General features: G+C 38.0%; 1 protein-coding gene across 8 annotated transcripts in view; it reads right to left on the bottom strand.

Annotated features, from left to right (window-relative positions):
* Positions 1 to 403: 403 nt before the first annotated feature.
* ATRX (ATRX chromatin remodeler) overlaps positions 404 to 15,721 on the bottom strand; it is a 300,487-nt gene continuing 285,169 nt past the window's right edge. For 6 of the 8 annotated variants that reach the window (XM_007992126.3, XM_007992124.3, XM_007992129.3 and 3 more), the window contains 2 exons: positions 15,584 to 15,712; positions 2,885 to 3,298 (listed from right to left, as the gene is read on the bottom strand). In XM_007992126.3, the coding sequence (XP_007990317.3) occupies positions 3,020 to 3,298; positions 15,584 to 15,712 (408 nt within the window). In that variant the 3' untranslated portion in view covers positions 2,885 to 3,019. Of the gene's footprint in view, positions 3,299 to 15,583; positions 15,713 to 15,721 lie in introns of all 8 variants that reach the window. The other 2 variants (XM_007992127.3, XM_007992122.3) reach the window with 1 other exon arrangement.

The following is a 15,721-nucleotide window of genomic DNA, read 5'->3' as shown; positions in this document are numbered from 1 at the left end:
ATTCAGCTTCTTTGGAGGCCAGATAATAAGGTTTCCACCTACCTGCTATAGTTTCCGCATGGTAAGCAGCTTTTCTATCAAGTGTGGGTTGGTAGCCCTGCTTGACTTAAAGTGAGTGTTACAGTTGTTGGGAAACAGGAAATGGGGCTGGATTACACAAAGACATCCAAAACTAACACAAACACACATGGGCTTCCTGGTATGTAAATTCTCTTTGAGATTAGAGATCTCCCTTTACAGAATTTAGTATAACAGATTCAATAACCAAACTTCGTGACCTCTCAATATTAAATAACTAAATGTGCAAAAGAACCACCATTAGATAGGATAACAAAAGCTATACATTTTCTATGAAACATGTGCACATATTTTCAAAGCTGTGAAAATACAATAAAGAGCACAACACATTTTGGTCACTTTATTAAATGACATTAAATAGTTTAAGTTTCAACTACTAAACAGCACTTTGAATGGTGAAAACACAGATAGTATATTGTCATACTTGAATGCTTTTCTTTAAAAACACAATTCCAGTCCTTATATATATTACAAAACAGCCTTAAAGGAAGAAGTGACATCTTTTCTACAGTACTTAAGATACTCAATACAGAACTGAAAAGCAGTCTAACAGAAACAAAGGCAAGTCTTCACAGCTGTATGATTTCAGCAGCCAAAGCTGGATGATGGACTGAAACATTACTATACAACTGGGACAAAACATATACAATATCACAATACTAAGCAAAAACGCTTTACACCCAAAGAAATAAAACAGGTTACAAAATGTGGAGAATTTAGCAGGCAAAACTGTATTACAAGCAACATTTTAAATCATCATTTTTAATCATTGCAACTATTTAAAACATCTAAAACAAATATAAAAATGAGCCTTTTAGTATTTTATTGACGTGATTTTTTTGTCTTTAAATATTTGTTAAAGCTTGATGTTATACTCAAAGTACGTATTATGTAGCTAAAATGTCAAGTGAGAAGAGTGTATACAAAGTGGTCCAAGTTTTATTTCAAACTCTGATTTCCAATTAATCCTTCTAAGTATTATTCTTTAAGTTATAGTTTCATCCATGGTGAAAAAGGTTTAGAAGGTTGCCTAAAATTTTCACATCTATGTCTTTGAGTAAATAATTAGACCGTGTTGAAAATTCCCAGGTCTAGTAAATCAGGTTTAAAATATTCTGAACTTGTAGAAATACCAACTGATAACAGTTGGCCAGAGTGTACTGCCTTCAAATATTTCTCATAAATCTTGTCTTTTTCATTATTTCTAAAGTAAATACACACCTGCCCCACCCAATTAAATAAATCTGATTACATGGCTAGCATAATATCTAAATATACAGAATTTATTAGTGATATTTCATCATGGGAAGGTGGGAGGGAGGGGCGTGGATCCACCAAACCTCACAAATTCTGTATCACAATCCTAGTGCTCTTGGATGTTTTACCACTAGTTCTTCCAAGATAAAAATGGCAATCTCTTAATCATCCAAACAACTCAAAGCAGTTTTAGCTAATGTTAAACTTATTCTAATCCAGTGATACCTAAAGCAAAGCCTACACCCAGTTTTCTTTTTTTTTTTTTCCTGGAATTCTTAAGCTGTTTCACTACCTGTCATATCATCATCTCAAAATGGTTTTGCCATGTTGAGTTGACTCCCATAGTCAAAAACAATGTTTTCTTTAAGAATTCAAGTAATCAAAATTGTACATGAATAAAATTATAGGTCATTTTTACAGAACTGGATTAAGAAAAAATAAAATGTAATACATTTTCTAGTAAAACTTCTAGTAAAGGGGTATTGGATGAATTAATTTTGATTTAATAATTGCCTCACAATCTAAAGAAAAAACAACTCTGAAACAATTTTAAAAAATGTAAGGAAACTGGGGTAAAAGAACATGATGAGAGAAAAGAAGCGCATAGAAGCCAGTGATTCTTATCTTTCAGAGGAATTATTTCGCAATACTGATAGTACTGGGAATTGTTAAAGCACATTCCTCATGTGAACTTAAAGTCAGCAATGGTTCTGCCATTTTGATGTTGTTTATAAAACAGGGTGTGAACCTAACAACCACAACTTCAGTGTTAACCTCCTAAAATGCTAGAACTTGATTTTCTAAGTCCACATCCCACTGCCAGCAACAGGATGAAGCACTAGCACTGGCACCATGCAGTTAAGAGATGTGCTTTATATTCGTGCCAGGAGAGAGAAAATTCATGTGTGGAAGATAATCCACAACCCTGAAATTTTACCAGTAATTATTTCAGCACATATAACTGAAAATAAAAAATGGCAGAAGGACTAAAGAAGAAAAAGGAATTCTCTTCTTAGGCTATACTTAAGGCTGTTTATACAATGCTAAGATAACTGTAAGACTCCTCCAACTTTTAGAGCAGTAGTATTTAAGAATATTGCACACAATTCTGTGTCAAAGATAACCCTCAGTTTCTAACTTTCAGTCACAGAGACAATAAAAAGCAGGAGCCCAGTTTCAGACTTCAGTCAAAAGAACATTAAAACCATTTCAATCACTTGAATCAAGAAATGGATTAAGTACAAAAGTATTTCATAACTTGAGGAATCAACTCTAAGAACTCAGCTGTGTGTTTTTCTATGTAAAGAATGAATATATAAATCTTTATTCTTTCCTAAATTTATTAACTTTATGACAATTTTATGGTTGCTAAAAGCAGGCATAAAAATTTAGAGAGGAAATCTGTGGAGCTGTTACTATTATGGAAGGACTTGTTTTCACTGAAAACAATTTGAAATATCTTCTGTACTCAATGTGTGTAAGAAGATTCTAGGCAACATCACTGACAAATGTCAGGAAGAAATGGTATGCCCTATTTTTTAAAAAAAAGTAAAACTAATATGGAAGATTGGCATTTAAGGGGACCAAACTATTTATACAGTTGAGTTCTGTTAAGTCATTGATTCCTAAAAAAATAAAAGATCTTTCTATGATTTTAACAATCCATTAAGCTTTTAGTGCAAAATCACATTGATTTCCCTTGGGAAGGTCCTGGATTTTTGCTTCTCATCGGGGGTGGTGCACGCTGTAATGGTGGTGGCTGCATACCACCAGCCACTGGCTGGTACATTCCTCTCATATCAATCTGCTGGTAGTTAGAAGGATTCATGATCAAATTTGGAGGCTTTGGCATCATGAGGTGACCCAGTGTTGCTTGTTGATAAGTCATTTGTTGCTGTTGCTGCTGATTGTACTGCTGCTGGAGCCTTCTGTTCATAAGTATTCGCTGAACACAGCTGATTAACTATAGAGAAAAAATGGGAGTCGTTACAAGTGCATGACCTGTCTCAAAAGAGGTATCAAGTTTTGACTTAAAATCAATTTGTTAAGGGCGTACCATACCAAAAGGAAAACACATTATTGTTATCACCATTACTAATTTGATGGCATTCACAGGGCCATTACTGTAGAAACCAGTTAGTAAGACCATTTAGGGCTAAATTCTCTTAATGTCTTGACTATTATATTGCAAGCAGCATTTAGGTTAGTTGCCGTAGTAATGTGTTCTGTACTGTGATTAGTCTCAAGTATTAGTTACAACACTTTTTGTTAAGACTCCTTTCTTTGTCATTCTTTTGAATATTTCACATGATGACAGACAAACATTTTAGTGACAAACACCAAAGGGAAAGGCACTTGCAGTAGGAATAATTCTGACCTGGAATGTCTCAAGTTTCCTAATATAATGTAAAACCACATAACCCTGCAGTACCTTCTAAGTAAAACATATGCCACATAAATAGATTCCCTGGTGTCAACAGTTGAAATTTCCAGGTATAAGGCAGAAGGTTGGCAAACAACTGTGTTGGGAAACATGATCAAGGATCCTGGAATACGGTACCCTTTTAAAGAATTATATAGCTTAGTTAGCTCTACTTTTTATTCTCAAATTAAACACACTGATAAGTATACTACTGTTTCGAGGTTGTTTAACAATGCCAAATGTGACTGGAGGCAAAGCAAGATGGTTGAATAGAAGCCTCCACTAATCGTCCTCTCTGAAGGAACTCCAAATTCAAAAACTATCTGCAATAAAATCACCTTCATGAGAACCAAAAATCAGGTAAGCAATCACTGTACCAGATTTTAACTTCATATCACTGAAAGATTAGGAAAGACAGTCTCTAACTGCCAATGCTAACCCTCACTCATCCCCTGGCAGCAGCCACGTGGCAGGGAGAGAGAATCTGTGTGCTTGCAGGATAGAGTACAGTGATTGTGGGACTGCATTGGAACTCAGTGCTGCCCTGTCACAGTGAAAAGAAACATCAGGCAGAACTCAGCTGGCACCCACAGAGGGAGCATTTACACCAGCCACAGCCAGAGGGAAATCACCTATCCCAGCAGGCGGAACCCGAGTTCCGACAAGCTTTGCCACTGTGGACTAAAGAGTTCTGGGGGCCTAAATAAACCTGAAAGGCAATCTAGGCCACCAAGACTCCAAGTCCTGTGCTGGGCTGAAAGCCAGTGGACTTGGGGGGCACATGACCTAGTGAGACAACAGCCAGGGTGGCCAGAAGATTGCCTCTGTCACACCTTCGCAAATCCCAGGCAGCACAGCTCACAGCTCCAGGACAGACTCTTTCCTTTTGCGTGAGGAGAGGAGAGAGAAGAGTAAAGAAGACTTTGTCTTGCAGCTTGAATATCACCTCAGCCACAGTAGGATAGGGCACCAGGCAGAGTCCTGAGGCCCCTGTTTCAGGTCCTAGCTCCTGGATGACATTTCCAGACATACCCTGGGCCAGAGGAAACTCGTTCTCCTGAAGGAAATGACTCAATCCTGGCAGGATTCAACATCTGTTGTCTAAAGAGCCCTTTTGGGCCCTGAATAATCAGCAGTGGTACCCAGACAGTACTTGCAGTGGGTCTTCAGTGAGACTCAGAGACATGCTATCTTCAGGTGTGACACAGCACATTCCCAGCTGTGGACCCTATGGGAAGAGACTTCTGCTTGAGAAAAGAAGAGGAAATAGTAAAGAGGACTTTGACATACAGCTTAGGTACCAGCTCAGCCACAGTGGGCTAGGGTACCAAGCAGATCCTCGGGGACCCTAATTCCAGGCCTTGGCTTTTGGATGGCATTTCTGGACCTTCCCTGGGCTGGAGGGGAGCCCACTGCCCAGAAGAGACATAGTCCTGGTAGCATTTACCACAAGCTGACTGAAGAGCCCTTGGACCCTGAGTGAACATCAGCAATAGCCAGGCAATACCTGCTGTGGGCCTGGGATGCTAGTGATCACAGGGACAGACTCCTTTGCTTGTGGAAAGGGGAGGTAAGGGTAGAAAGGATTTTGTCTTATGGCTTGGGTGCCAGCTCAGCTGAAGTAGAATAGAGCTCCAGGCAGATTCCTAAACATTCTGACTCCAGGCCCTGGATCTTGGATAGCATCTTGGGACACGCCTAGGGCTGGGGGAAATTTGCAGCCCAGAAGGGAAGAACACAAGAGATTTGCCACCTGCTGAATGTGGAGCCTTAGAGCCTCGAGCAAACAAAGGCGGAGGCCAGGCAGTAGTTACTGTGGATCTTGGGTGAGACTCACTGCTATGCAGGCTTCAGGTCTAACCCAGTGTGGTCCCCGTGAAGGGAACCAGAGGGGTGGTTGTGTCACCTCTCCACCAGCTTTCCAGACAGCTTAGCACAGACAGAGAGAGATTCTGTTTGGGAGAAAGTAAGGGAAGAGAACAAGAATCTCTGCCTGGTAATCCAGACAGTTCTTCCAGATCTTATCGAAGACCACCAAGGCGGTAGCTCTATGAGTCTACAAGACTACAACAGTCATAGCATTACCCAGTTTGGGATGCCTTCCAATGCAGATACAGATGGAGTGACCAAGAACTTAGATCACAATATCTATCTCCCTTTGAATACCTAGAAAGCCTTCCCAGGAAGGATGGGTACAAACAAGGCTAGATTACAAAGATTATAATAAATACCTAACTTTCAATGCCCAGACACGAATCAATGTCCACAACCACCAAGACCATCCAGGAAACACGACATCACCAAACGAACTAAATAAGTCCTAAGGGACCAATCCTGGAGAGACAGATACATGTGAATATATGTGACAGAGAATTCAAAATAGGTGTCTTGAGGAAATTCATGAAACTCAAGATAATATGGAGAAGAAACTGATAATCCCATCAGATAAATTTCATAAAGATATTGAAATAATTTAAAAGAATCAAGCAGAAATCCTGGAGTCAAAAAATGCAATTGACATACTAAAGAATGTATTAAGAGTCTCTTAATAGCAGAACTGATCAAGGAGAAGAAAGAATTAGTGAGCTTGAAGACAGGTTATTTGAAAATGTACCATCAGAGGAGACTAAAGAAAAATGAACAAAAAACAATGAAGCATATCTACAAGATCTAGAAAATAGCCTCAAATGGGTAAATCTAAGAGTTATTGGCCTTAAAGAGGAGGCAGAGAGACAGATAGGGTATAAAGTTTATTCAAAAGGATAACAACAGAGAATTTCCCAAACCTAGAGAAAACTATCAATATTCAAGAAAAAGAAGGTTATGCAACACCAAGCACATTTAACCCAATGAAGACTACCTCCCACCATTTAATAATCAAACTCTCAACGGTCAAGGATAAAGAAAGAATCCTAAATGTAGCAAGAGAAAAGAAACAACATACAAAGGAGCTCCAATACATCTGGCAGTAGACTTTTCAGTAGAAAACTTATAGTCCAGGAGAGAGTGACATGAGATATTTAAAGGGGTGAAGGAACAAACAAACAAACAACTTTTAACCTAGAAGAATATATCTGGTGAAAATATCCTTCAAAAGCGAAGGAGAAATAAAGACCTTCCCACACAAACAGAAACTGAGGAATTTCAATACCAAACCTGTCCTACAAGAAATACTAAAGGGAGTTTCTCAGTCTGAAAAAAAGGATGTTAATGAACAATGAAAAATTATATGAAGGTATAAAATTCACTGGCAAAAGAACATTAGTTTTCTCTTTGTTTGTACTTTATTTGCTTGTTTATGCAATCAGTGTTATCATCAGCTTAAAATGATGTATTATATTATTTGCAAGCCTCACGGTAACTTCAAATAAACAAACATACAACAGATAAACAAAAAACTATCAGCAAGAAATCATACCAGGCGTGGTGGCTCAGGCCTGTGATCCCAGCACTTTGGGAGGCCAAGGTGGGCAGATCACCTGAGGTCAGGAGTTCAAGACCAGCCTAGTCAACATGGTGAAACCCTGTCTCTAGTAAAGATGCAAAAATTAGCTGCGCGTGGTGGCGGGTGCTTATAATTCCAGCTACTTAGGAGGCTAAGGCAGGAGAATTGCTCAAACCCGGGAAGGCAGAGATTGCAGTAAGCTGAGATCACGCCACCGCACTCCAGCCTGGGTGACACAGTGAAACTCCATCTCAAAATAATAATAATAAAAAGAAATTAAAACATACAACCACAGAAAATTGCCTTAACTAAAAGGAAGACAGGAAGGAAGAAAAGAAGGAAGAGAGGGATCACAAAACAACCAGAAAACAAATAACAAAATGGCAGGAGTAAGTCCTAACTTATCGAGAACAATGGGGTTGGAGGCTGGGCGCAGTGGCTCACGCCTGTAATCCCAGCACTTTGGGACACCGAGCGGGAGGATCACAGGTCAGGAGATTGAGACCATCCTGGTTAACATGGTGAAACCCCGTCTCTACTAAAAATACAAAAAATTAGCCCAGCGTAGTGGTGGGTGCCTGTAGTCCCAGCTACTCGGGAGGCTGAGGGAGGAGAATGGTGTGAACCTGGGAGGCGGAGCTTGCAGTGAGCCCAGATTGCACCACTGTACTCCAGCCTGGGTGACAGAGTGAGACTCTGTTTCCAAAAAAAAAAAAAAAAAGAATAATGGGGTTGGGCAAGATGGATGACTAGATGCAGCAAGGTGGAAAAGCTGCCACCGAAAGACAACAATGACTGGCACACTCCTAACAGATCTTCAGAGACAAGGCAATGAGAGTGGATGGAGGGAAGACACAGAAGCTTGGTTGAAGGAGGAGGAATCCTGAATGGGGCTACCACACACCAGGACTGGTTCCTGGCCCACAAGAACTCCAGGGGAATGAGTGAGTTGAACTGGCAAGAAGCAACTGGCTCTTGCCTCGGGCCTCTGGAATTCCGGCAGGAGGAGACCCACAGCCAACATTATACTGAATGGGCAAAAGCTGCAAATATTCTTCTTGATAACTGGCACAAGACAAGGATGCCCTCTATCACCACTCCTATTCAACATAGTATTAGAGGTCCTGGGCAGAGCAATCAGGTGACAGAAAGAAATAAAGGTCATCCAAATAGGAAGAGAGAAAGTCAAACTATCACAGTATGCAAATGACATCATTCTGTATCTAGAAAACTCTAGTCTTGGCCCAAAAAGCTTCGTAAGCTGATAAACAACTTCAGCAATATCGCAGGGTACAAAATCAATGTACAAAAATCAGTAGCATTCCTACACACCAACAAAAGTCAAGTAAAGAGGCAAATCAGGCATGCAATCCCATTCACAACCGCCACAAAAAGAATAAAATACCTAGGAATACAGCTAACCAGGGAGGTAAAAGGTCTCTATAGTCTTTTGGAGTACAAGACTCCAAAGAAATTAGAGATGACAAAACAAATGGAAAAACATTCCATGCTCACGGACAGGAAGAATCAATATTGTTGAAATGGTCATATTGCCCAAAGCAATTTATATATTCAATGCTATTCCTATCAAACTACTAATGATATCCTTCATAAACTAGACAAAATTATTTTAAAATTCATATGGAACAACAACAAAAAAAAAGGCTGAATAGTCAAGGCAATCCTAAGCAAAATGAACAAAGCTGGAGGCATTATGCTATACAACTTCAAACTATACTACAGAGCTACAGTAACCAAAACAGTGTGGTACTGGTACAAAAAAAAACACACAGACCAATGGAACTGAATAGAGAGCTCAGAAATAAGGCCACACACCTACAACCATCTGATCTTTGACAAAGCTGACAAAAACAAGTAATGGGGAAAGGACTCCCTATTCAATAAATAGTGCTGGGGTAATTGGCTAGCCATAAACTGGACCCCCTCCTTACGTCATATACAAATTATCAACTCAAGATGCATTAAAGACTTAAATGTAAACCCCAAAACTATAAAAACCCTGGAAGACAACCTAGGCAATATAATTCTGGATATAGGAACGGGCAAAGATTTCATGATGAAGATGCCAAAAACAATTGCAACAAAAGCAAAAATGGACAAATGAGATCCAACTAAACTAAAGAGCTTCTGCACAGCAAAGGAAACCATTGACAGAGTAGAGAGACAACCTACAGATTTGCAGAAAAGTTTTGCAAACTATCCATCTAACAACTAATAACCATTATCTATAAGGAACTTAAAGAAATACACAGGAAAATAACAACCACATTAAAAAGTGGGCAAAGGACATGAACAGACACTTTGCAAAAGAAAACACGCACGTGGCCAACAATCATATGAAAAGAAGCTCAACACCACTGATCATTAGAGAAATGCAAATCAAAACCACAATGAGATACCTTACCAGTCAGAATGGCCATTATTAAAAAGTCAAAAGATGCTGGTGAGTTGTAGAGAAAAAGGAATGCTTATACACTGTTGGTGGGAGTGTAAATTAGTTCATCCATTGTGGAAAGCAGTGTGGCAGTTCCTCAAAGAGCTAAAAACAGAACTACCATTCAACCCTGCAATCCTATTACTGGGTATAAACTCAAAGGAATATACATCGTTCTATTATAATGACACTGTATATGTTCATTGCAGCACTATCCACAAAAGCAAAAACATGGAATAAAGCTAAATGCCTATCAATGGTAGACTGGATAAAGAAAATGTGGAAATAAAAAATAAAAATAAAGAAAAAGTTCAGGACGGGTAAAAAAAAAAAAAAATCCATGTGTGTAAAGGTGTATTCTAAATGTGCCTTTCTTCCTGATACCTACAGTGACTGAAGCTCTAGATACATGTGCCCTCTGCCTACTCATACTCATGTCCCCTTATAAGGCATTCATTATGGAATGCCCTATTATCAAGTTCCACAGCAAAAATTGAGATGTTGCATCCTGTGATTTCCAAACCTCAGCTAGCAGAGCCATAGACTGCTACTACTGCCTCTGCATTTGGTTTATTGAATGCAGCTCATCACAAAGAGTCTGACAAATTCAACATGTTATAGACAACTAGAGCTTTTCTTGTTCCAACAGCAGCTGACTCAACTATTAGAAATCTCAGAGATCAAACATCTACTTTCTCATTCTCGGTTAGAGCCCAGACCTCAGCACACATCTTCAAGACTGCTGTCAATCTATTTATTTAATTTTATTAATATGCTTTATAAACCTAATAATAAGTACAAGATTATGTCCTCTGCAGGAACGTGGATGGAGCTGGAGGCCATTATCCTTAGCAAACTAATGCAGGAACAGGAAACCAAATACCATATGTTTTCACTAATAAGTGGGAGCTAAATGATGAGAACACATGAACACATAGAGGGCAATAACAGACACTGGTGCTGACCAGAGGTTGGAGGCTGAGAGGAGGGAGATGATCAGGAAAGTAACTTATGGGTGCTAGGATTAATACCTGGGTGACAAAATAATCTGTACAATAAACCCATGACACAGATTTACCTATATAACAAACCTGTACATGTATCCATGAACTTAAAATGAGAGTTTAAAAAAAGAATAACAGTGAATATAAATGGACTAAACTCTCCAATCAAAAGACATATAGTACCTGAATGGATTTTAAAAAAAGACCCAACCATCTGTTTCCTATAAGAAATACATTGTACCTATAAAGACACATATAAAGTGAAAATAAAGGGATGAAAAAAGATATTTCATGAAAATGGAAACCAAAAAAGAGCAGGACTAGCTATACTTATATCAGACAAAATAGATTTCAAGACAAAAAATATAAACAGAGACAAAGATGGTCATTTGTAAATATATGTGCACCCAACACTGGAGCACCAGATATAAAAAAGCAAATATTATTAGAGCTGAATAGAGAGATAGACCCCAAAATAATAATAGCTGAAGACGTCAACACCTCAACTTTACACATTGGACAGATCATCCAGACAGAAAATCAACAAAAAAACCAATGGACTTATTCTGCACTATAGACCAAATAGATATTTACAGGATTTTTCATTCAATGGTCACAGAATATACATTCTTTTCCTTGGCACATAAATCATTCTCAAGGAAAGACCATATATGAGGCCACAAAACAAGTCTTAAAACATTCAAACAAATGAAATCATATCAAGTTTCTTCTCTGACCACATGGAATAAAACTAGAAAACAACAACAAGAGGAATTTTTGAAACTATATAAACACATGAAAATTGAACAATATGCTCCTGAATGACCAGTGGGTCAAATAAGACATTAAGAGGTAAATTGAAAATTTTCTTAAAACAAATGATAAAGGAAACACAACATACAAAAACCTATGGGATACAGCAAAGGCATTACTAAGAGAAAAGTTTACAGCTCTAAGTGGGTACATCAGAAAAGAAAAAAAAACTTCAATTAAACACCTACCAACGCATCTTAAAAAGAACTAGAAAAACCAAAGAAAACAAAACCCCAGATTAGTAAAATAAATAATAAAGATCAGTGCAGAAATAAATACAAAGTTGGTTTTTTCGAGAAGATAAACAAAATGGACAAACCATTAGCCAGACTAAGAAAAAGAAGGGGCTGGGCGCAGTGGCTCATGCCTGTAATGCCAGCACTTTGGGAGGCTGAGGCGGGCGGATCACGAGGTCAGGAGATCGAGACCATCCTGGCTAACATGGTGAAACTCCGTCTCTACTAAAAATACAAAAAAATTAGCTGGGCGTGGTGGCGGGTGCCTGTAGTCCCAGCTCTCGGGAGGCCGAGGCAGGAGAATGGTGTGAACCCAGGAGGTGGAGCTTGCCGTGAGCCGAGATCGCACCACTGCACCCCAGCTTGGACGACAGAGCGAGACTCCGTCTCAAAAAAAAAGAAGAAGATTCAAATAAATAAAATCAGAGATCAAAAAGTAGATATTAAAACTGATACCAAAGAAATTCAAAGGAACATTAGAGGGTCCTATGACAAACTACATGCAAACAATTGGAAAACCTAGAAGAAATGGATAAATTCGAAGACACATACAATCTACCAAGATTGAAACACTAAGAAATCCAAAATCTGAAACAGACCAGTAACAAGTAGCGAGATTAGAGCTGTAATAAAAAGTCTTGCAGCAAAGAAAAGCCTGGAAACCAATATCTTCACTGCTGAATTTTACCAAACGTTTAAAGAAGAACTAATACCAATCTTCCTCAAACTACTGTGACAAGGAGAGGAGGAGGGAATACTTCAAACACATTCTATAAGGCCAGTAACACCCTGATACCAAAATCAGACAGACACATCAAAAAAAGAAAACTACAGGGCAATATCTGAGATAAACATTCATGCAAAAATCCGCAACAAAATACTAGTAAACACAATTCAATAACACATTAAAAAGGTGTTGTTGAACATGACCAAGTGGGATTTATCCAAGGGCTTCAAGGATGACTTAACATATGCAAATCAATCAACGGGATACATCAAATAACAGAATGAAGGACAAAAACCATATGATAATTTCAACTGATGCTGAAAAAACATTTGATAATATTCAACATCCCTTCATGATATAAATCCTCAAAAGACCGGTTATAGAAGGAACATACCTCAACACAATAAAACCCATATATTGACAGACTCACAGCCAGTATCATACTCAATGGGGAAAAAAGTGAAAGAGTTTCCTCTAAAAATTGGAACACAACAAGGACGCCAGCTTTTACCACTGTTATTCAACATAGTTCTGGAAGTCATAGCTAGAGCAATCAGACAAAAGAAAGAAATAAAGGGCATCCCAGTTGGAAAAGAAGAAGTCAAATTATCCTGTTTGCAAATGATATGATCTGGTATTTGGAAAAACCTAAAGACTACACCAAAAATATTTTAGAACTGATAAACAAACTTAGTAAAGTGGTAGCATACAAAATCAGCAGCATTTCTAAATGCCAGCAGTGAATAATCTGAAAAAGAAATTGAGAAAATAATCCCATTTACAGTAGCCACAGTCAAAATTAAATATCTAGGAATAAACTTAACGAAAGTGAAAGATGTCTACAACGAAAACTACACAATGCTGATGAAAGAAATGGAAGAGGGTACAAAAAAATGAGAAGATATTCCATGTTCATGAATTGGATAAATTAACATTGTTAAAATGTCCATATACCCAAAGCAATCTATAGATACAATGCAATCCCTCTCAATATACCAATGACATTCTTCACAGAAATAAAAAAAAAAAAATTCCTGAAATCTTCATGGAACCACAAAAGACCCAGAATAGGCAAAGCTGTAGTGAGCAAAAAGAATAAAACTGGGGGAATCACATTACCTGACTTCAAATTATACTATAGAGCTACAGTAACCAAAACAGCATGGTACTGGCATACAAACAGACACACAGACCAAGAGAACAGAAGACAGAACCCAGAAACAAATCCACACACCAGTGAACTCATTTGTGGCACAGGTGCCATGAACATGCACTGGAGATAGGACAGTCTCATTCATAAATGGTGCTGTGGAAGCTGGATATCCATACACAGAACAATGAAAGAAGACCCCTATCTCTTGCCATATACAACATTCAAATCAAAATGAATTAAAGACTTAAATCTGAGACCTCAAACTATGAATCCACTACAGAAAAACATTGGGCAAACTGTCCAGGACATTGAACTGGCAAGGATTTCTTGAGTAATATCTCACAAGTACAGGCAACCAAAGAAAAAATGGACAAACAGGATACCATTAAGTTAAAAAGCTTCTGCATAGCAAAGGAAACAATCAACAATGTGAAGAGACAACCCACAGAATGCGAGAAAATATTTGCAAGCCTTCCAATTGACAAGGGATTAATAACCAGAATATATAAGGAGCTCAAACAACTGCATAGAAAAAGAAATCTAATAATCAGATTTAAAAATGGGCAAACATTTCTCAAAAGAAGACATATGAATGGCAAACAGGCACAAGAAAAGGTACTCAACATCATCAATCATTAGATAATGCAAATCAACACTACAATGAGAGGCTGGGCATGGTCACTCACACCTGTAATCCAAACACTTTGGGAGGCTGAGGTCGGAGGATTGCTTAAGACCAAGAGTTTGAGACCAGCCTGGGAAATATAGTGAGACCCTGTCTCTGGAAAACCAACCAACCAAACAAACAAAAAAGACAATGAAATATCATCTTACCCCAGTTAAAATGTCCTTTATCCAAAAGACAGGCAATAATTAATATTGGTGAGGATGTGGAGAAAAGGGAATTTGCGTACACTGTTGTTAGCAACGTATATTAATACAAGCACTATGGAGAACAGTTTGGAGGTTCCTCAGAAACCTAAAATAGAGGTACTATATGACTCACCAATCCCACTGCTAGGTCTATACCCAAAAGAAAGGAAATCAGTATATTGAAGAGGTATCTGCACTCTCATGTTTACTGTAGCACTGTTTACAATATTAAGACTTGGAAGCAACCTAAGTATCAACCAACAGATGAATGAACAAAGAATATATGGTACATATACACAATGGAGTACTATTCAGCCATAAAAAAGAACGAGATACTGCCATTTGCAATAACATGCATGGAACTGGAGATCATTATGTTAAGTGAAATAAGCCAGGCATAGAAAGACAAAGTTCACATGTTCTCACTTATTTCTGGAAGCTAAAAACTAAAACAATTGAATGGGGATAGAAAATAGAATGGCTGCGAAGGGTAGCAGGGACTGGGGTAATGGGGGATGGTTAGTTAATAGGTACAAAAGTAGAGTTAGAATGAATAAGATCTAGTATTTGATACCACAACAGGGTGATTACAGTCAAAAATAATTTATTGCACATTTAAAAATAACTAGAAGAGTATAACTGGATTGTTTATAAGACAAAGAAAGGATAAATGCTTGAGGTGATAGATATCCTTTACCCTGATGTGATTATTATGCACTGTATACCTGTATCAATATACCTTATGTACCCCAAAAATATATATACCTATTATATACTCACAAAAATTAAAAGTTAAATAAAATACAAATGGCAAATGTGGTAAAACTCTGGCAAAAATTCCTATGTAGATGTTCAGAATATATGAGAAATAAAATTATATGGACTAGATCCTATGTAAACTTCAAGGATTCCCATTTAGGTAGCTGTTGCATTTTTGTAACAAAATATATTACTTTTACTTGACATTCTTGGGTTTTTTACATTTCTTCCAGAATTATCAATGACTATCCATCCCTCCATAGTAGGAATAATTACTGATGTAGATGTCATACAAACTTATTATTATAAATTCAAGAAAATTAAACATAACCTAGAAATAGTCAGAAGTCAGAATTCTTACCATCTGTTGTTTTGTCAATACATCATTGTAGATTGCTTCTCTTCGTTTAACATCAAGCTCCTGGCTGGCTTGTCTACTTAATGCTAACGCCTGTACTTGGGCCTCTGAGAGATTCATGTTCTCCTTCCACTAAAAGAA

The sequence above is a fragment of the Chlorocebus sabaeus genome, chromosome X (assembly GCF_047675955.1).
Source record: "Chlorocebus sabaeus isolate Y175 chromosome X, mChlSab1.0.hap1, whole genome shotgun sequence".
NCBI classification, from domain to species: Eukaryota; Metazoa; Chordata; class Mammalia; order Primates; family Cercopithecidae; genus Chlorocebus; species Chlorocebus sabaeus.
Note: the sequence above shows the minus strand (reverse complement) of the source record. Positions and strands in the feature narration are given on the sequence as shown.